This window comes from Orcinus orca, chromosome 10 (assembly GCF_937001465.1).
Source record: "Orcinus orca chromosome 10, mOrcOrc1.1, whole genome shotgun sequence".
Taxonomy (NCBI): domain Eukaryota; kingdom Metazoa; phylum Chordata; class Mammalia; order Artiodactyla; family Delphinidae; genus Orcinus; species Orcinus orca.
The window spans coordinates 65,538,172-65,558,191 of NC_064568.1; the positions used below are offsets into that span (position 1 = coordinate 65,538,172).

Sequence of the window (20,020 nt, forward strand, 5' to 3'; positions counted from 1 at the left end):
GGTAACAGCTCAGCCAGAAGGGGCGCCTTTGGATGAGAGTGGGGGTGGGGATTGAAATAACAACACAAGCACCACACACATGCACCCCAGCAGGAGACAATCACATTTTTTAACCATCAGTCAGAATGGGCGCAGGTCATAGTGCTAGACAAGGCCCTGGGAGTCCCATCCAGATGCCACACATTAACCCTTTAATTGCAGGATCAGAGAAGGTGAGGGGGCACCCAGGGGAGGGATGGGGGTGGCCGGGATGGCAATGGTGTACCAGGGGGGGCTCAGGGCCACGGCGATTTCCCAGCTAACGTGGAAGAATTTCAATAGTTCAACAGTCTGCTGACCGCAGGCCATGCACACACCCCTCACTATTCCATTTCTCCCCTGAGGGACTGGCCTGGTCCCCAAGTAGCAGGCATTCCTGCGAGCCCCAGACCAAGTGAAAGACAGCAGGCATGCGGGCCACAGAGCCAAACACCCGGTAGGTAGAGATGAGCAAGGCCCACACTGGGCAGAGAGAGGCAGAGCCCTGAGACAAAGGAGACCATGTATTACAACGTTCACAGTGGGTGCTGCAGGTGGGGCGTGAGGGAGGCGGGGTTCGGCCCCCAACCCCCACAGTCTCTGAGGAGAGCCCTGAGGCAAAGATGAGGGTGCCAGGCTCACCCCTGGAGAGCCCTGTCTCCAAAGTCCGCTGATTTTTGTTGGCATTTCTCTCTTTATCTTTTTTGTCATTTTGTTTTCCACTCTTTAAATAATTAATATAATTACTTTTAAATACAAAATACACAGTGTCCTTTCTCTTCCACGTGTTTGGGGTGATTGGGAGGTAAATTTTAAATAAGGGTCTCAGCTGTCGAACAGGGCACAGGCTCCAAGTGGGAGGGCCGCGAGCCCCAGGTGCACCCCTCCCCTGCACTGCCCCTGACTGGGGGCTCTCGGTGCCCTGGCCCAAGGCCCCCTAGATGGCGAGGAGCCCTTCTGCGAGGTGGCACAGAGCCGATGCTGTGGGATTCCAGGTGGGCCTGGTGTCGACGGACAGGGTCAGACAGAGGAGAAGGTCTTAGCCCATGAAGCAGACAGGCCCCAGCAGCACCCCTCCCCGCCTCGGGGGGGCCCCCAGGTCTGAGAAGGAGGCGTCCAGCACTGGCAGCTGCTCCAGTACAGGTGTTCGAACCTCCAGCACCGTCCGGCCTTGCTGGGTCTTGAGGGGGAGACACCAGAGTGAGAGGAGTGAGCATAGGGGAGGCACACAGGGCCCGCAGACACCCCAACCTCAGGCCTGGCTCTCCGCGCCTTCAAGTGCCCTGAGATGCTGTTCCTCTCATCCGTGTCCCATGTTCAGACTTTGCTAAAGTTTCTTCCTAAAGTTTCTTCCAGCGAGTCAGGACTGGGGAAGCTGGGAGGGCTGCGCGTGTGTGTGTGCTTGCACACGCACGCAGTCTTGAGCCAGTCTGAGCAGCTTTGGGTTTGAGATTATTTGTCTGTAGTGGTGGTGTTAGCCTGTGTGACTCCACGGGGACGTGTGTATATGTGTTTGTGGGTGTAAGTGTGTGATGACAGCCAACACGATTCCACGTGTGTGTACCTGTGTGACCCTCTCCAGGCGACTCTGGGGATGTATATACGGATTGGGGGTGTCCGTGTGCCCCTCCATGGGGAGGGGGCATTGTTTATACCCCGTGTGTGCAGAGGACAACCTGTGTAAATGTGCTTACAAGCCTGCATGACTCACTCTGGGTGACACTGCCATGTGCACACAGGTGACACCCACCTTCCATCCTTCCATCCTTCCTGCCCTTCCTGACACCAGGAAGCTGGCCTCCTCATGCTCTCCCCGAGTGCCCCTGCCCGAAGGGTCTTCCCACCGCCTCCTCCAGCCTGAGTCTGGGACCCGCCCCCACCCAGCTCTCCCTGGTTCCCACCTGACAGCCGTCTCTGAATTCCTTGACGTACGGGCTGGTCTCCGGGCTCAGCTCATCCTCATTGGCCCCTCGGAGCTTCAGGGGGCCATCCCGGATCTCCCCAGAGCAGGGGTACGAGATGTTCTGGTGGGCTGAGACGCTGAGCAACCGCAGGAAGGTGAGCTGGACCACGCCGACTGGGGAGCCTTCAGAGTCCACGTAAGAGAACTGGCAGGAGAGAGGGCTGTAGTCAAGGATGGACACGGGCCTGCAGGGCAGCTACAGAAGCAGGGCGGCTGAGCCAGGGTCATGGGTGGGGAATGGGTGGGAGGAGAGGGCTGGGGGAGAAATAAGGGGCCGGGGCGGGAACCAGGGGATAAATAAAAGGCAGACTTTTGTCTTAGGTTGTCAAGGGAAGGAGATGAAGTGAGCACCAGAAGACTGGTGAGAAGGAACGGAATAAGAGAAGAGTCAGCAGGCTCTGCAGGGTCAAGGGTCAGGGAACTTGTCACACAAACCCAGAAACCACTAGGCCCAGAGGGGGGCTCCACTGTGGTGCAAGGGACAGGGCAGTCAGAGGCCAGATCTCACCCGCGTGACATCATCCCTGGGCGTCACACAGGTTTCCCCTCCGGCTGTAAAGTTGCAGAAAACCCGGAAGGCATCCCGAGCACAGCCCTGGTTGGGGTCGACCCAGTACTCTCCTGTCGAGTGGGGGGGAGGGTCAGGGCCCCCGAGGTCTTGGACCCAAGATGCTCTTTGCCCCACTTCCCTCCCACTGCTCCAACCAGCAGCCCCCACATATGCCCTCAGACACCCAGTCCTCCGTTCCCCCGCCAGACCCCCAGAACACAGCTCTGGTTTCCCTCATCACCTTATGCCCCTGTCCGGCTCTGCCGCCCCTCCCCCCAGCAGCACCCCCAGGCTCGCAAATGGAGGGGGTAGGAGCACTGACACCCTCACGCTGGTCCAGCGTGTGGCTGTAGGCTTGCACACGTGTCTGTGTGTGTAAATGCCAGCATGTGTGTCCACGAGTCTATGTTTACCTATTTCTGTAGACCCTGAGCAGATAATGAGCTGAAGAGCCTGGTAGGACCATGTCAGTTGCTAAATACTGAAATACCTCTGACCCAGTTGGTAAAGAGCTGCTGCCCCAAGCCCCTCCACCCTCACCCCCACCCCACAGCTTCCCCAAGCCTCCCCCGACATCCATCCTGCTTGTTCATGCCCACGCAGCTGTTCACATGTCGTGTCCCTGGCACTGACCGTCGGGCAGCTCTGGGTGGCAGAGCTTCAGGTCCTGGCAAGTGCGAGCGGGGCTGTCCTGGGTCCCCGTCGGCCGCCTCATCTGCTCAATCTCCTCCCGCAGGGAGTCCAGGGAGCCAAAGATCTCCTCCAGCCCCCCAGGACTGCCCGGGGCCCCCCCAGTTGGCACGGCCTCATCTTCCTGCATCAGCTGGCTCCCATCCACTGAGCGCCGAGTCTTCTTGGGCATCTGGATGGGCAGGGGCTGGATCACCTCGCCGGGGGGGCCCTGGTGGAGGGAAGGGCAGAGAGGGCAAGAGACAGGTCAGGGTGAGGGTGATGTGGAGAAACACCCAGACAGGGGGGGACCGTCAGAAGAGCAGGACCTGACACTGACTCACCGGGTGTCCCGGAGGGCCCTGGATGCCCTTCTCTCCCTTAGGTCCGGCTGGGCCCTGCCAAGGGAGTCAATGAAGTCATGGAGGGGTCAGGAGGTCAAGAATGCGATCAAGGTCACAGAAGGGTCAAATCAGTCTGTGGGCTGGGAATGAGGGGCTCCACCGGCAGGGGGTATGTTTGTCTTGAAGAGACAGTGTCAAGTCCACCTATGGAGGGCTGGAGGAAGGGAAGGGCAGAGCTGGCTGGGAGTAACTCACTGTGGCTCCTTTGGCTCCTTTGGGGCCAGCAGGTCCCTGTGAAACGAGGAACAAGAAAGAGATGGTCAGCACAGGGGAAGGTCAGGACAAGGAGAACTGGAGAGGCAAGGTCACGAGTTCACAGGACCCGAGAGCCATCACAAGAGGGGCAGGCATGGGAGACATGGGGACATTCGGGAGGCCCTGGAAGGACAGGAGTGGAAACACTGAAGGTGTAGGAACATATGGGGGACACGGGAACCTATGAGTGTTATGCTGGCGTTGTCATGGAAGCCAGAGGGGGATTATGGAGGGGGGCAGTGGGGTTTAGAGGACTGAGTTGAGGAACAGATGGGGTACTCACAGGGAAGCCGGGGGGCCCTCCAGGACCAATAGGGCCAGATGCTCCTGGGATGCCCTAGGAAAGGGAGGGGCTTGGTTCAACTGGGTCCTCCTCCCCTCCCCCTCCCTCACCCCACAGCTGAGTCTCCACCCCCCACCTTCCCACACCCCCATGAATCCCCACCCTCACCCCACCCTTAGACCTCCCAGGACCACGCCCTCTACTCACCGTCTCCCCCTTTGGCCCTGTAGATCCCTGAGGACCAGGAAGCCCTCGATCACCCTTCTCTCCCTGCTCCCCCGGGGGGCCAATCAGTCCAATGAGACCTGGGTGACCCTGGAAAAGGGGCCAGGTGGTCAGGGGGATGCAGAGAGGAGACACATGGACGGGGAGAAGGAGAACCACAGGGGTCAGAGCCCAGAAGACAAGAGAGGGACTTGGGCCGGGTCTGAGGAAAGAGCGGGGGCTGCCACGGCCCTGACTGAGGAAGGGCTCCCCAAGAGCACGAGGCCCCCCGGAGGTTTCAGGGGTGGGGCTGAGACACCTGGCAATGTGCGGTCACTCACCTTCTCTCCCTTGGCCCCAGCATCGCCCCGGAGGCCAGGAAGCCCTGGGGGTCCCTGTGGGGAGACAGGAAGTCACTCTCTCCCGGGGGAGGCGGGACCACACTCTTCCCCCACCACTTCCCACTTCCTCCAAGGTTGGATGCCCACTGTCCCAGGGCGCCCCCCCCCCACCCACCCTATCCACAGTCACTCACCACAGGGCCTGGAGGCCCAGCCTGGCCTGTGGCCCCGGGACGGCCTTGCTGACCCTGCAGATTCGAGGGGACCACGGGGATGAGGAAGAGTGTCCCCACACCGTGCGCCTCCCCCTCTCCAGCCAAGCCTCTCTGCCCCGTGACTCACCACTGCGCCCAGGAGCCCCCGCAGACCATCAGGGCCAGGTTTTCCTGCTGGGCCTGCAGGACCCACAGGGCCTGTCTTTCCCGGGGCGCCCACAGCACCAGGATCCCCCTGAAACACACCCAAAAAAGTGTCCTGAAGGGCAGAGGAGGGGGTGTGGCTGGGGGCAGGGGGCCCAAGGTGGATGGGGGTGAGGCAGGGAGGAGGGGTCAAACCCCAGGGACCCCCGGGGTAGGGACAAGTATAGGGAACCCTGTCCCCACAGGGGGCTCGGCGTGGAGATGGTGGATGTGGGGGAGGCGTTTGGAGGCTGCAGTGTGAGGACCAAAGGGGTGGGAAGATGGAAGGGCTGTTCCAGCATCCAGGGCGGCCTCTCCCTCACCTTGGCTCCCTTCTCTCCTTGTCGCCCCTCAGGACCAGGCGCACCAGCAGGTCCCTGCAGGTGGAGGCGGCAGTGAATAGCCAGGCTCACCCCCCTCCCCCTCGCTGTCCTCCTGGTGCACACACACACACGTGCACACACACACACGTGTACACACACACACGTGTACACACACACACATACCTGCGCATGCACAGGCACGATCGCAGAGGCCGACTCATGGATGGGAGAGCCGGTACAGCTGTATCAGCTGTTAAAATACTGAGTCGTTCTGTGCATTTGGTGAAGAGCCTCTTGCCCACACACCACCAGCAAAAAGAGGGTTAATCCTGACCCAGCAGGGACCTCCCCAGGAAAGCCAGCCCCTTCCCTCCGTGTCCATTCTGATTGGTTGGTACACAACACCACCCCTGGCAAGAACAGATGGAATATACAGGAACAAATATACACAGCACGCTTACAAACACACATGGTCACACACATACACACCTCACCCAAGGACAACCGGCACACCAGGCATCTCCCTCCACATCCCACCTGCCATTGCCCCAACTGCCATCCAGCCTGCCCCGCAAGGTCCCAGGTGACGACCTCACTTACCCGCTTTCCAAGTGGTCCAGGAGGTCCATTCTCCCCAGTGGGACCAGGGGATCCCTATGGAGGGAGGAAGAGTGGTGGGTGAGGGACCCCTCAGGCATAGGGCATAGTAGAGGGGAAACAGGGCTGAGGGCCTGGTCTCAGTGGTGGGGTAGGGGTCCCCGGGCACTCACAGGCTGTCCTGGCTCTCCATCTTCTCCGCGGTCACCCTTAGCACCATCCTGGCCCTGCAGGGATGAAACAAGGTCAGAGGGTCAAACTGCCAATCCTCCCATCCCTCCACCTGCCCTACCACAACCCCGGTTCCCATGCCCACGCCCATCGGCCACACAGAGCCCCTCCAGAGCAGACCACCTCTTCGCCCCTCCCCTCCCCAGGTAAGACTCACCCGAGGGCCACTTTCTCCAGGAGGGCCAGGGTCACCAGGAAAGCCAACAGGACCCTGATCCAGAGGGAGACCAAGGGTCAGGGTCGCAGCCCCCTAAGCCCACGCAGGGCCAACAGACCCCCATGGCCACATGCCACACTCTCCCTTGCTACAGGCAGTGCCCACCTGCACCATTTAGGAAGAGGGTCTCCGGCACCCCCTTTTCCCCACCTCCTGCACTGCCTGCACTCTAAGGCTTTCAGGTTATTAACTAGGGTTTCTCTCACTTTCTCTCTGGATCCCAGACGCCGTACATCCCTCCCAGGAGACCCCATTCGCAAAGCCTTCCTCCCAGGCATCCCCCACACTCTTGGGCTCCCCAAACTCCAAGATCCTCACACCCATATCCCCAGATCTCCATTCACAGGGGCCTCCTCGCAGCCCCTCCCCACAAACTCACAGGGTTCCCTTTGGGGCCATCATCACCGGTGGGACCCTTAGGCCCTGGTGGTCCCGCCTCTCCTGGCTGCCCCGACTCTCCTTTCTCCCCACGTTCCCCGCGTGGACCCTAGAGGATGAGCGGAGGTTACAGGTGGTCCCAAAGGGGTCCCAGAGATCAAAGATCCAGCCCCTGCTTCTAAAAAGCCTTCAGCTTCCCCCTCGTGCATCGCTGACATCGGGGTGCACACAGAAAGGCAAGTCCATCGTGGGAGTCCCTGGCCCCTCTCCCCTTCAAGGAAAGGGGGACAGAGCCCACCCGGATCCAGGGACCAGGCCTCACGGAGAATGACCGGGAGCACAGACTCATGGGCTGTGCAGGAGTTCCAGCTCCAGGAGGTCAGAGGAAAGGTGGGGGTGGGATTGAGGGGGTGAAGGGGATTGCAGAGCAGGGCCTCAGAACTACCACTCACCTTGACCCCTGGCTCGCCCTGGACTCCCGGAGATCCTGGCTCTCCTGGCTCCCCCTGCAAGGAGATTGGGGTCAAAAACCTCCACCCCCCAAAAAAGAATCCTGATATTCCCCCTCACTCTATTTTGACCCCCCAAAATTGGCAAAAGTCCAACCCTCATCCCTCCAGACCATCTATGTACCCCTTCCCAGTACCTTCTCTCCAGGGGGACCCAGGTTCCCAACACCTCCAGGGGGACCTTGTGGACCCTGGAAGAGGAATAGAAATAGGGATCATTGCTTATGGGAGGGGGGGGCATGGGGGGGCAGAGCCTGGAGGAGGGCCTAAGGTCAGAGCAGTGAGACAGTGTGAGACCTTCCCAGGGTCCACCGGCTTCTCTTGGCATCTGAGATGAGACTAGAGTTTACAGTCTGGGGAAAGGGAGGCAGAGGACTGGCCACACTGATCTGGAGGGACAAGGGGCCAAGAGGACTCACATCAGCTCCATTGGGTCCAGCTGGGCCTCGAGGTCCTGGGGGCCCGGGGGGTCCCTGGAGAAAAGATACACGGGATGGGAAGGGAAGTGAGAGAAAGCCAGCCGTGGATGCACGTGAGTGGTGGAGGGTGAGGGAGGCAGAGGTCCTGGCGGGGAGGGAGGCAGCCAGGCCAGGGAATGGCATGCAGGGAGCTGGGAGTCGGAGGCAGTGGGCTGCTGGGGTGGGGGTTGGATGAGCAGGGGTGTGCCTAGCGGGTGGGGCTGGAATCAGTCGGGATCACACCCTATCAATGCGGTCCCACTCACCATAGGGCCCACGTCTCCTGTTTCTCCCTTCTCCCCCGAGGGGCCTGGCAAACCCTGCGCAGGTGTACACAGCACAGACCCAGGTGACCAAACCACCTGGAGCACAGCCCTCGGCAGAGGGGTCCCCCCCATACAGATCCCACATACCCCCCACCACCCAGTCCTCTGCCCCCACCTCCCCAGACCTCCTTTGTCAGCAGGGGGCTGGGGGGTCTGGGGCGGACATCAGCTCCAGCGTGAACCCACCTCTCAGCCCCTGTCTCCACCCCCCAACTCACCTGTAGACCAATGGGTCCTGGGGGCCCATTGAACCCTCTTGTTCCCTCATCACCTTTGGCTCCAAAGTGTCCCTGGGGACCCCGAGCTCCAGGCTCCCCATCTGCCCCCTGAGGTGGGAGGAGGGCAGGACAAGGACACAAAGATGGTCGTGGGTCAGGTGTGTTCTAGCCACAAGCCCCACACAGAGCCAGGCACCAGGCCTGGAGCCCCCCACTCCCACCCCCAACCCCATGGGCAGAGGGAAACTGAGGGCAGAATCAAGGCTGCACACAGGACATCGTCACTCACCGCAGCTCCAGGCTGCCCCACGGGACCAATGGGTCCAGGGGGTCCAGGAGGGCCCTGGGGGAGAAAGAAGAGTCAGAGATGCCAAGATGGGGAGAGACCAGGTGGGAATGAGGTTAAAGGCCAGAGGTGAAAAGTCAAAGGAATGGACACTTACATGTTCCCCCTTGTTCCCTTTAGTGCCCTTCTGTCCGGGGTCTCCCACCTCACCCTGGGGGTAGAAAGCAGGTGGGACGTTAGAGGAAGGAGTGGGTGGGGCGGGGAGAATAAGCAGACAGGGATTGCGGGCCATGCCCAGACCAGCAATCTCATCGGGAAAGAAGACTGAGTCCAGGGTCTGTGGGCTCCCTCACCTTGTCTCCATCCTCTCCTGCCATGCCCGGGGGGCCAGCAGGGCCAGGAAGCCCCACGGGACCCTGCACCCCATCGCGGCCAGTCGGACCGATGGGGCCCTTCTCACCCTGTGAGAAATGAAGGAAGGAGTCATGACCCAGAGATGGCTGTCCCCCTCAAACACCCCTACAGGAAATCCCCCGTAACCCATCAGCTCACAGACCCCTCCCCAGCATCTCCCCAGGGACCCCAGACTCACCGGAACACCTTTCTCTCCTGCTGCTCCAGGGGGACCTTGCGGCCCTGGGCGCCCTGGGGGGCCAATGGGTCCCCCAGATCCTGCTGCACCTCGCTCCCCAGGGGAGCCCTGAGACAGGAGATAGAGTGAGACACCCCAAAGGAAGAGACCACAGCCCACCTACACCAGAGGACCACTGACCATGGTTCCCAGGAGAAGAGCCCAACATCATATGCCTTATGGCTGACCCTTCCCGGTCCCGCAGCCCCCCCAAAATCCAGATGCCGCACCGCATCCTTCCTCCCCTCTGCCCCCCAGGGACCCCAGACTTACTGCAGGGCCAGGGGGACCAGCCGGACCTTCATTTCCCTTCAAACCAAGTCCGCCCTATGAACCAGAAATCAGAGGCAACAGACATGAGACAGGAAGGGGGGACATGGGGTCCAGGAGACAAGCGGGGAAAGATGGGGGTGGGGAGACGGGAGTAGGATGACGCTGAGGGGTGCCGGGAAGCCTGGTGACTCATTACAGGCAGTCAGGTTGGAATCACACTCACAGCAGTGCCAGGGAGGCCTCTCTCTCCCGGGAAGCCCCTCAGACCAGCGGGACCATCCTTCCCTGGGGCCCCAGGGGGCCCAGGGTCACCCTAAAAGGAAACAGAGGTGATGAGCCACTTCCACACTCCCAAATTGGGCAGAGAGATCTCTGTTCCCTCAAATCCCCATTTGCCTGTTCCCTCAGGCACCCCAACCCTAGACCCCCAAGTTCCCCCCTGCCAGGCCCCTTACTGACCTTTGTCCCTTCTTTTCCAGCTGTTCCAGTGAGTCCCTGCTCTCCAGGGGGTCCCGGGGGGCCTGGGTGACCTCGCTCCCCCATGGGCCCGGTTTCTCCTGCGGCTCCCTGGGAAAGAGACAGAGAGACTCCAATCTCAGAGCCTTCACCTCACTCTGTCCACCTTAAATTTTCCCTTAGAACCCCTTCATGTCTGCCCCAAAGCTCCTGGGAAATTCCCGGAGCTCTCCTAGGCCTCCGCTCTGGTTTTCATTCCCCGGTGTGGAGTAACCATACCACCTGGTGTCCCTGAGGGGACCTTCCTCTTCTCCAAGATGCGAGAAGATGAGAACTGGTCCAGGAAACAGACTGAAATTTGGGACCCCTGCTCCAAATCCCAGTCCCAGGGGCCCAGCTCAGTCAAAGGAGGGGCAGGGGCCCGTGACCGGGAAAAGGGAGAAGAGAGGCAGATAGACTAACTCCAGGGTCTGGGGTCCTTTCTCTCCAGGGAGCAGGCATACCTGGGGTCCCACCACTCCTGGGGGGCCAGGGGGGCCGGTCTTCCCTTGGAAACCCTGAGAGAGGAAGAGAGGAGAGGGCAGTCAGAACACACAGTCAGGCGTGGACATTGTGGCACGGACCCCAGGCTCCCGGAGGGAGGGCAGGGTCACCACCAAGTCCTTGGCTGTGGTCTGAGCAGCGCCGAGATGCGCTCCACTCAGCCAGGAGAACCTTCCCAGAGGGCCTTCGGGACAGGACAGCTCGGGAGTGAGGGTCTGAGGAGGCCGGGGCGCCACTTACCACTTCTCCTCTCTGGCCTGGGTGTCCCGGCAGCCCATCCTTCCCAGGGGGGCCCTGGAAGAGGTTCAGATGTCAGGTGAGCTCTAGGCTGGGAAGGGGGATGGGGAAGGATTCACAGTACCAAGGTGGGTCAGAGGTCAGAGGTCAGCTTACTGGAGGTCCTTTGGGGCCAGGAAATCCGTTGGGGCCCTGAGGTCCAGGGAGACCCTAGAGACAAAGCTAGGTTGAGTCAGGAGAATGGGGAGGGGTGCTGGGCAAGGGGCCTCTCCCTGCGGTGAGAGGGAGCCGGCCCCACTCCGGCTCCCTGGGGAGCGCTGGGGAACAGGGGGCTCAGGCCACACTCACCCTCTCTCCGGGGGGCCCGTGGGGGCCATCACCGCCCGATGTTCCCTGTGGGGGAAACAGTCAGAGAGTGAGAGGAGATGCTTTCTAGTCAACCCTGAGGCCAGAGGAGTTGAGAGCAGCTGGGCTACAGGGCAGAGGGGGGATGAGCCCTGCCAAGACCACCAACCTTAGCTCCAGACTTCCCGGTGGCACCTCGGGGTCCCCTCTGACCCCGTGGACCCTAGAGAGAGGACAGGGGCGTTGTCAGAAAAGCCCCGAAGCACCTCTTTGGATCTTGAGCCGCACGTCTCTCCCCTGCACTCACCGTGGGGCCACGTTCTCCCCGAGGCCCTGATTTGCCCGACACGCCCTGGTGGGAACGAAGCAGAAACAACACATCACCCAGGGCGTGAGGCCCCTGCTCCCAGAGCTGCCCCTCCCTCTGCCCCCCCAACCCTTCCCCAGCTTACACGGGCTCCCTTCTCTCCACTGGCTCCAGGAAAACCAGGAAATCCCAAAGACCCCTGGTGAGGATGGAGAAGGGGAAAAATTGACACGTCACAAAAGGGGAGGACCAAGGAAAGGCCAAGGGGGGTCAGGAGAGGTGGTGGAGGCAGCAGAGTGGGAGACCCAGGCTCTGCCAATAACTAGTGCTTCTGGCCTCTGTTCCCTCATCTGTAGAATGGGGGTGGGCTAAATTCTCTCTAGGGTCCCCCGCTGCTCTGTCAGTCTGTGCTTCCTGTAATTAGGGGTCAGGGAAGGGAAAAGGAGGAGGGGCACATGCGGGGCAACGAATCACCTTGGGACCCTGGCGTCCGGGGTAGCCAGGCAGACCAGGAACACCCAGCTTGCCCTGTGGATGGACAGGCAGCGATCAGGAGCGAGAGGAAGCACGGATGCCGCTCCATCCCTGCAGATCCCAGCCCTCCCCCCACCCAGAAAAGCCCCAGCCCCTGGCCCCTCAGTTCCCACCTCCCAGGATGCCTGGCTTTTGTAACCTCTCCTTGCTGAGAGTGGATTTTCCCCGAACTCTAGTGCTGGAATCTCCCCTCCCCTGTGTCTTAAAATCTGCAGCTCAAGTCCTGCAGGCGCTGTGATCCGGCCCCTGCCTACCTGTCAACCTCAGCTGCATCTTCCCAGCACACAGTCCTGCTCCACCAAGACCGGCCCCCTTGCAGGCAGCACCCCCCAGCCTCACTCCCTGGCTCCACTCTGCACTACCCCGGCCCCCCCCCCCCCCGCAACCATCCACGCCTGCCCCCTGAGGCTTCAGGACCTATCTTGCCAAGGCAGCTGTGGAGCGGAAGTGGGGAGCAGGGGCTCTGCAGCCTGACTTTTGGGGCTCAAACCCTGGCTCTGGCCCTCACTGGCTGTGTGATGAACAAGTTTCTAAACCTCCTGATGCTTCAGGACTGTAGTAGCGCCCACCCCCCAGGACTGACAGGACAAGATGTCACGGTGCTGGCGCACGGTGAGGGCTTGGTGAGAGTTAGCTCTGAAGATGTCAGAGCTCACCTCCTCTCTGACTCTCTTCCTTCTCGGAATGCCTACTGCTTGGAGTCTGGACACATTTTCACTCTGCCCGGCACCTTCAGGTATCCTATGACGGCCTCTCTGCCCTGTCCCCATCAATCTGTTGTAAAGTCTTCACGACAGAGACTTTTCCTTAACTTCTTATGTATTCCCCCTGCTTCAACGCATCAGTGTCTAGGAGGCGCCACGTACACACAGAGGAGCATAATGCATGGTCATCTTTGATTGACTTGCAGACTTCAGCTGTCGGCACCCCACCCCAACCCTGATCCCAGCGCCCCGGGCCTCACCCCCTCCAGGCCCTACAGCATGTAGACCAGACCCCTCACACCCTCCCCATCACCTTCTCGCCCATGAGCCCAGGGGGGCCAGGGTCTCCCGTGGGTCCAGTGCGTCCCTTCGGCCCCTCGGGACCATCCTCTCCCCTGGAACCAGGGACTCCAATCTCGCCCTGGGTGAGGGGGTTGGAGAGGTTAGTGATAGGGACTAGGGGAGGGGCTGAGCCCCGAGAGGACAGGCAGGCCCCAGTGAGGCTGAGTGGGGTCGGTGGGGGTCCCCGAAGCTACTGCAGAACAGGGAGCCCCACAGGGGCAGGGAGTGTGCTGTGATTGGTGAGCCGGTGGGTCACGGAGCACGGGGTTGGGTTCCTGCTCAGATCAGGCTCTAGAGGGTGATCAGATCCTCTAAAGGGAGCCTGGAGATGAGGAGTCTGGGGTATTGGGGGGTGGGAGGAAGGCTGGTAACTGGGGGCTTCAAAGGGGAGGATCATCAGCACTTAGAGTTGGGGGGCCACTGTGGGGATTTCTACTCACCCTGTCACCTTTCACACCCATGTCACCTTTGAACCCAGGAAAGCCATCCTCGCCCTGAGAAAGATTGGGGTGAAAGGACACCACAGATGATGGAGGGAGGGGGTGAGGCAGAGATGGACAGAAAGGCTGGTGTGGGGCAGGTGGAGGGGCTGGGAAGTTAGGGGCGCATTGCTCACCTTTTCACCCTTGTGACCCTTCAGACCCCGAATTCCATCCACACCCTGGAATTAGAGTGGGGGATAGAGACTGAGAGATCAGGGGAGGAGGCTGGGATGGCAGGACCAAGCTCCTGGGGCCCCAGCTGGCTCCCCTGACCCCAGCCTTTATCTCCCAGCCCGGTGGTTCGTTACCTTGACGCCTCGAGGTCCTGGGTATCCCAGAGGACCCTGAGGTCCAGATGGACCCTGGAAGAAGACAGAGAGGCATCAATAAAGGGGTCTCAGGGTGTCACCACGGGGGCCCCCTAGGGGTGGGGGAAATGGAAGTTACAACATTGGAGTCTGGAGAGGGTTGAGGGGTATGGGCCAAAGGACTGTCAGAGCCGCGTGACAAGGTGAGGAAATCCCAAGGACTTGGAGGCCCAGGGTCTGGGTAGAGACTCCTCCAGGGGATGAGAGGAGGCGTGGAAGATCTCACCTGGTTTCCTTTGGTTCCAGGGGGACCTTCTTTGCCCGGGTGACCCTGAGGGTAGGGGAAGGAGAGCGTGACCACTGGCCCCTGTCATCTCCTGCACCCCTCCCTACACTTCTTCCACCCAAATGCCCCCCTGGGACCTAATGAAGCTGACCCACCATTGGCAGCACCACCAGTGACCTCCCAGTGCAAGGGACACACAGTACGGACACTCACTGAAGGTGCTTGAAAGTCATTTCCTGGGGTGGAAGGTCAAGGGGGATTTGTATTAAGAGGTGGTGGCCACTCACCGGGGGTCCATCTGAGCCAGGCATGCCAGGAAGCCCTGGTTTCCCTCGAGGACCCTGCAGGGGGATGAGGAGGCTCAGTCCCAGCCAGATATTTGGGGCCCACCCTACACCCCGCCTTGGCCCATCCACCATTCCCCTGATCACTTAGTCACTTACCTTCTCTCCATGAGGGCCGATGGCACCCTGGGGCCCAGGGAGACCCTAGACACAGGAGGGAGAAGTCACAGGGGGCCCCCCCAGGGGTGGGCCGCTCTCTCTGCAGCAGCCCCCATTCAGAGCGTGAGCAGTGAAGGCTTGAGACCCTTCATTTCCTGTCCCCACCCGGGATCTGGCCCACTGTGGAAGCCCAGGGGAAATAACTAAAGTTGGGGAGGGGATGGACAGGACCACTCACCTGGGTCCCAGGAGTGCCCTGTTGTCCAGGAGGTCCTGGCTCTCCCTGGGGTCCCTAGAAACAGGCAACCAGGCAGGGGTCAGAAGGAGATGGTGACAGAACAAACAGGGCAGAGAGCCGAGTCCCGGCAGGGACAGCCGAGACGGCAGGCAGGGGGTAGAAATGGTGGCAAAGGGAACAGGACTTTGGCAGAGACCCCAGGGGCTAAGGGTCAGGTGGGGTCTCCATGCCCAGCACTCACCAAGCTTCCTTTGGGACCATGGGGGCCATCCATGCCTCGGACTCCCTGAAACACGAGAGGGGCATGAGCAGGCTGGAAGGCGGCCCTGGGCCCTGGGGGGACCTGTGGTTTCTGAGGCCAGGCCATCCCAGAGGGTGGGACGGGTCAGGCGCACAGCAGTTCATCCCAAACCTAAGCAAACACAGCCAGTCCGGATCCACAGGCCGTGGGGCTCTGGGGCTCTGGGACTGTGGGTTTGTGGGGGTTTGTTTTGTTTTCTTGAGGATTTTTTTTTTTTTTTTGGCTATGATGAGAGCCTTTGGTGCACTACAAGACATGGTCCCGCAAGGGCACCAGGGGGTGAAGGCTGAAGCAGGGCTAGGTGGGGGCCAGGGAGGAGGAGCTGGAGGGGAGGGAGGAGGGAGGCAGTCAGGGAAGGTGGAGAGAGGGAGAGGGCAGGGTCAGAAGCCAGGGACAGTCACTTACCGGGGGCCCAGGAATCCCAGGTGGACCTTTGGGGCCAAGGAGACCTCGAGTTCCCTGCATTCAGGCGAGGGGAAGATAGGACCCGCATGGGTGAGAGAAAACGTGTCCCTTTCATGCCCGCGTCCCTCCTCTGGCATCCCCAGAGCCACCCCCATCCCCAAACCCCGTGACACTCACCGACTCTCCAGGCAGCCCCCGAGGTCCAATCTCCCCATCGTCTCCCTGGAGGAGGAGGACGTGGTGAAGCAGGCTCAGCGTCCAGACCTCTCCCATACCCAGCCCCCACCCCTGCCCCCGCCGTCCACAACACTTACCCGATCTCCATCCTCGCCGGGGGGCCCAGGAAGGCCCTGGGCACCAGTATCACCCTGGAAAATGGTTGAACAGGTAAGAGGGGGTGCAGAGCCCCCAACACAGGCAGACACTGACTGTCTTCAATTAACCAACCAATTTCCTTCACTGAGCTCCTGCTGGGACCCTCAGCCTCCTACCTCCCCTCCCCTCCACAGAAGATCTACCCCCTCATCACAACACACCATGCCCCTATACTCACCCTGTGTCCTTTCTCCCCAGGTAGCCCTGGGAGGCCATCAAATCCTCGGTCACCCTGGGGAGAAGAGGGGCAGCGCAGGTGAGGTCCCAGTCCTGTTCCCACCCCACCCCTCTCTACTGTGCCCTGAGTGGGGAGGGGTTATCCCTAAAAACAAATGAGCTCAGGTGGGGCTGGGAGTTATGGGTGCCAGAGAGGGGCCCAAGCCTATTACCTTCACTCCAGGTTCCCCAGGCATCCCTCGGGCTCCATCAGCACCCGCTCGGCCCTGGGGGTGAAGGGGAGGTGTCAGAGCAAGAGGGGGCACAGTCCTCCACACCCTGTGCTCTGCCTCCCATCCCCCACCCACACCCATCCTACCCTCAGGTCACTCACCCTTCGCCCAGCCTTGCCAGGGGGGCCCATGAGGCCCTGAGGTCCTCTGGGGCCCTGGGAGGGAGAGGCAGGGGCAGGGTTAGTGGGTATAGACGGCGGGGGCACTGGTTTGGGGATCAGGTGGGTGGGGGCTGTCACCTGAGGTCCTAGGTCTCCAGATTCTCCTTTCAGTCCAGGACTCCCAGGTTGTCCCTGTGAGAGAGAAGAGAGGGTGGCTGTGCTGAAGGACACACCCATCGGTGGCCTCAGAGCCCTCCCCCAAAGAAGCAAAAGACTTGCAACTTGGTCCTTTTCCAGAACTATCCATACCCCCCACACACAAATAAAGAATCCCCTATCCCAGCACCCCACTCACTCACCAAGGGTCCAGGGCGGCCCGTGTATCCCATGGGACCAGGAGGTCCTCGGAGCGCCAGCTGGGGGAGCAGGGGAGACGGAAGAGCTAAGCAAGAGGCAGCTGGAGAATTCCGGACCCCAGGTCACTTCCCAAAGTCACCCTTGTACCCCTGATCTTCATTCCACTGCCCTGTATCTTCCCCAACCTCCCTCTCAACCCCAAACCAACCCAGATCTCCGCCTGCCCTACATTCACTCCAACCTACCCTTCCAACTCTTCCTAGAGTCTTCCCCTTCCCACCACACCCCTCCCCCCACCAAGATCCCCCAGCCTTCCTCACCCGTGCCTGCTGCAGAATTGCCTGGGCCTGGGCCTCCTGTGCCGCCACCACGGGGCCCTTGTCACCCCCACCACTGCCAAACCGGAACTGCGGGCCAAGGAGAGAAGGTCTAGGGTCTTCCAGGAAATCCACATGACCCTCCCAGCCAGAGGCATCATCCAGCATGTCTGCCCCATCCCCCAGGGTCCAGGACCCCACTTCCCCCCATGCCCCCCTCCAGTGTCTCCCATGGGTTCCAGGTAGTCACTTAGAGGTTTTCAGAAACTCAACTCCTGTCCTCCTCCTCCACTCTTGAGCCTCTTCCTCCCCAAAGACTCTCCTTTGGTTCTAGACCCCCTGAAATTTAGGATTTTCTGCCCAATTCTAGATGCTCCATGTTTGGCTCCAGGTCATCTAATGAGGCCCTAAACCCTCCACCCCTAAGATCAATCTCTTTGGGTGCATGGTCTTCAGAGACTCCTCCTTGGCGTTCCTGCTCCTCTGGTTCTTGGTGACATAACACAATTCTCCCTCCCTCCCCCCTCAGCTCGTTCCAAAGACCAGAAGACAACTCACTGGGAGCATGAGGGATGTGCCGGGAGGGCCAGGGGCCCCATCTGATCCAGGGAGCCCTGCTCGGCCAGGGGGGCCCTAGAGTGGGGGAAGAATGAGAAGGATACGGCCACAGGGGGTTGTTAGGGTCCTGGCATCATTTTGAAACCCTCCTCAACAGAATAAATATAGACTTCCCTACATCCTTCCCAAGCTCTCCCCACACCCCATGGAGAAAAATGACGGTGAGACACCACACTACTCCCCTCCCCAACCAGAGTCTACCTTCTTTTCTAATGAGAAATTACTGAGCATGGTACCCCTACTGGGTACCAGTGGCTCCTCTGCAGCCGTCCCCCCACCCCCACAGGATGTCCTCATACCCTCTCGCCTGGGTCTCCAACTGGACCTGGATTGCCTTGGATGCCAGGGGGACCAGGAAATCCCTGAAGAACACAAGAAGAGGGGGTAAGGTGTGGGCGTTCAAATAGAAGAGGGGTATGTGGCTAAGGGGGGGTCTCTACAGAAGAGATCTGAGGATCTGGGAAGCTTTGATTGGAAGGATGCTCTGAGTTCTAAGAAGGAGGCCTGGGCCTATGGGGGGAAGGCACAGGTGAGCACATAGGAAGCATCTCTGTGAAAAGAATGGAGGCTAGTGGGTCACAGCTAGAACTCACCGCAGGGCCTTCTGGACCAGGGGGCCCCTCCACTAGCATACCCTGTGGAGTCAAAGGTTAAAAGTCAGAGGCTATAGGGCTAGCACCCCCACCTGCTTCCCTTCATCCCACTGCCCTCAGCTCGGTGACCACGGTGACTTACAGGTTCCAGCACCGCAGGCTCCCCCTTCTCTCCTTTCAGCCCCCGGGGACCACGGGCAGCCTGAGAGAGACACATATGTAACCCCCAGGGGGGCCCGTAAGCATCCAAGACACCAGGACTGCCCCCATGCCGGTGGCAGTCTCAGGTCCTCTGGAGACCTCCTGATCCTATCCCCAAGTCCCCCCCTCCTCCTCTAAGACTCCCTCTTCACAGACCTCCCAGGTCTACCAAGGTAGACCTCAGGGCTCCCCTCCCCACAATTCCCAGCTCCACCTCAACAAACACAGTCTCCTCATCTCCCTGAGAACCTCTCTCAGGAAGGTCCCCAGACACTTCCTGGGATTCCAAACCCCCAACCTTCCCAAACCCTCTTCTGGAGGACTGCACCTTATTCCCCAAACTCCCTGAGAACCTTAAGAAACCATCGACTTCCTCACCTTTACCCCATCTCACCAAATAAGAATATCTCTAAGATTGTGGATAGATTTTTACTTGGGTTTAGGGGAAGATCATGCACCCATAGGAGGATGTGATGTAATCTATGGAGCCCTTCTCCAGAAAAGAAAAAGTGTATGCCCTTAGGCACAGAATGTTACTTAGAGTTTCAAGGGGTTCACAAGTTTAAAACTCCCTGGAGATTAGACATTCATACTGTAAGTAGATCTGGAGAGCAGTCCCCACCGATATCTCAAACTTAGACCACATAACTGGACTTTGGAAAAATACAGCTCCTGGGCTCAGTTGCTCAAGCCCCGAGCCAAGCCCCTCGAGTCTTCCCAGTTCCTCTCCCAGCAAGGATGCTACACCCGTCCTCTGACCCTCATTTATACTTCAAGCCCACCCGTCGCCTCTCTTCCACACGTCCACTCAGATGCCCGCTCCCAACCCTGGGGCCAGAACCAAGATAAGGACAAGGAGAATGGAGGATATTCACCACCACCCCCCAACTCTCCCAACAAAGATCTTCAAAATGCCCCTTTCTACCTCCATCCTGATCAAACAACAGTGATCAATTTCCAAACTCTCCCATATCCCAGATCAACCCTAAATTTCCAGAAAGCAGCATAAGGGAAAGGCAGCAGAGGGTCAAGGGTGGAATTATTAGAGCAGGGAGGGTGGGATGAGGCAGCGGGGTAGAGGCAAAAGATGAAGTGAGTAGACAGGAAATACCCCACTGACAGGGAGTGGTTGAAAACATGGGACGCAATTAAGGGAGACAGAAAAAAGGGACAAACACTTGGAAGCAAGAATGATGCCAGGGCCAAGAAAAATTAAACATGGCCAAGACGGCTAGCAAATGAACCAGATAAACAGGAAGTGGTGGGACAGACAGGAAGCAGCCAAGGAAAGAGGATCCAGGAAGTGGACCTTCAATAACAACATGGCTACCACAACCAAGAGAGAAAAGAAATTCACAAAACAGACAGAAAGTAACTCCGGGAAATGGATTATGACAATGAAAGGCAATTCTTCCAACAAACACAAACATCAAGGCTAGTACACACAGGAAGTGGCTGTGATAAATATCTAGGCACACATGGAAACTTTATGATTTGGATGACCTGAGACACATAGGAAGCGGCTTATTATCAAAGTATAAGAGAG

The 20,020-nt window shown here is 59.6% G+C and overlaps 1 protein-coding gene across 1 annotated transcript in view; it reads right to left on the bottom strand.

The window, feature by feature from the left end:
• Positions 1-522: 522 nt before the first annotated feature.
• COL11A2 (collagen type XI alpha 2 chain) overlaps positions 523-20,020 on the bottom strand; it is a 28,282-nt gene continuing 8,784 nt past the window's right edge. The window contains exons 9-66 of the mRNA XM_033424265.2: positions 18,416-18,475; positions 18,274-18,315; positions 17,980-18,042; positions 17,621-17,695; positions 17,066-17,152; positions 16,748-16,804; positions 16,527-16,580; positions 16,389-16,442; positions 16,228-16,281; positions 16,017-16,070; positions 15,778-15,831; positions 15,641-15,685; positions 15,464-15,517; positions 14,999-15,043; positions 14,758-14,811; positions 14,520-14,564; positions 14,364-14,417; positions 14,077-14,121; positions 13,791-13,844; positions 13,617-13,661; positions 13,441-13,494; positions 12,972-13,079; positions 11,895-11,948; positions 11,566-11,619; positions 11,421-11,465; positions 11,283-11,336; positions 11,117-11,161; positions 10,925-10,978; positions 10,772-10,825; positions 10,492-10,545; positions 9,992-10,099; positions 9,756-9,845; positions 9,533-9,586; positions 9,221-9,328; positions 8,982-9,089; positions 8,786-8,839; positions 8,632-8,685; positions 8,343-8,450; positions 8,065-8,118; positions 7,760-7,813; positions 7,478-7,531; positions 7,284-7,337; positions 6,833-6,940; positions 6,394-6,447; positions 6,179-6,232; positions 6,009-6,062; positions 5,409-5,462; positions 5,030-5,137; positions 4,882-4,935; positions 4,688-4,741; positions 4,350-4,457; positions 4,143-4,196; positions 3,800-3,835; positions 3,545-3,598; positions 3,165-3,432; positions 2,490-2,602; positions 1,920-2,126; positions 523-1,198 (exon numbers count right to left, since the gene is read on the bottom strand). Of these exons, the coding sequence (XP_033280156.2) occupies positions 1,058-1,198; positions 1,920-2,126; positions 2,490-2,602; positions 3,165-3,432; positions 3,545-3,598; positions 3,800-3,835; positions 4,143-4,196; positions 4,350-4,457; positions 4,688-4,741; positions 4,882-4,935; positions 5,030-5,137; positions 5,409-5,462; positions 6,009-6,062; positions 6,179-6,232; positions 6,394-6,447; positions 6,833-6,940; positions 7,284-7,337; positions 7,478-7,531; positions 7,760-7,813; positions 8,065-8,118; positions 8,343-8,450; positions 8,632-8,685; positions 8,786-8,839; positions 8,982-9,089; positions 9,221-9,328; positions 9,533-9,586; positions 9,756-9,845; positions 9,992-10,099; positions 10,492-10,545; positions 10,772-10,825; positions 10,925-10,978; positions 11,117-11,161; positions 11,283-11,336; positions 11,421-11,465; positions 11,566-11,619; positions 11,895-11,948; positions 12,972-13,079; positions 13,441-13,494; positions 13,617-13,661; positions 13,791-13,844; positions 14,077-14,121; positions 14,364-14,417; positions 14,520-14,564; positions 14,758-14,811; positions 14,999-15,043; positions 15,464-15,517; positions 15,641-15,685; positions 15,778-15,831; positions 16,017-16,070; positions 16,228-16,281; positions 16,389-16,442; positions 16,527-16,580; positions 16,748-16,804; positions 17,066-17,152; positions 17,621-17,695; positions 17,980-18,042; positions 18,274-18,315; positions 18,416-18,475 (4,092 nt within the window). The 3' untranslated portion in view covers positions 523-1,057. The remainder of the gene's footprint in view (positions 1,199-1,919; positions 2,127-2,489; positions 2,603-3,164; positions 3,433-3,544; positions 3,599-3,799; positions 3,836-4,142; positions 4,197-4,349; positions 4,458-4,687; positions 4,742-4,881; positions 4,936-5,029; positions 5,138-5,408; positions 5,463-6,008; positions 6,063-6,178; positions 6,233-6,393; positions 6,448-6,832; positions 6,941-7,283; positions 7,338-7,477; positions 7,532-7,759; positions 7,814-8,064; positions 8,119-8,342; positions 8,451-8,631; positions 8,686-8,785; positions 8,840-8,981; positions 9,090-9,220; positions 9,329-9,532; positions 9,587-9,755; positions 9,846-9,991; positions 10,100-10,491; positions 10,546-10,771; positions 10,826-10,924; positions 10,979-11,116; positions 11,162-11,282; positions 11,337-11,420; positions 11,466-11,565; positions 11,620-11,894; positions 11,949-12,971; positions 13,080-13,440; positions 13,495-13,616; positions 13,662-13,790; positions 13,845-14,076; positions 14,122-14,363; positions 14,418-14,519; positions 14,565-14,757; positions 14,812-14,998; positions 15,044-15,463; positions 15,518-15,640; positions 15,686-15,777; positions 15,832-16,016; positions 16,071-16,227; positions 16,282-16,388; positions 16,443-16,526; positions 16,581-16,747; positions 16,805-17,065; positions 17,153-17,620; positions 17,696-17,979; positions 18,043-18,273; positions 18,316-18,415; positions 18,476-20,020) is intronic.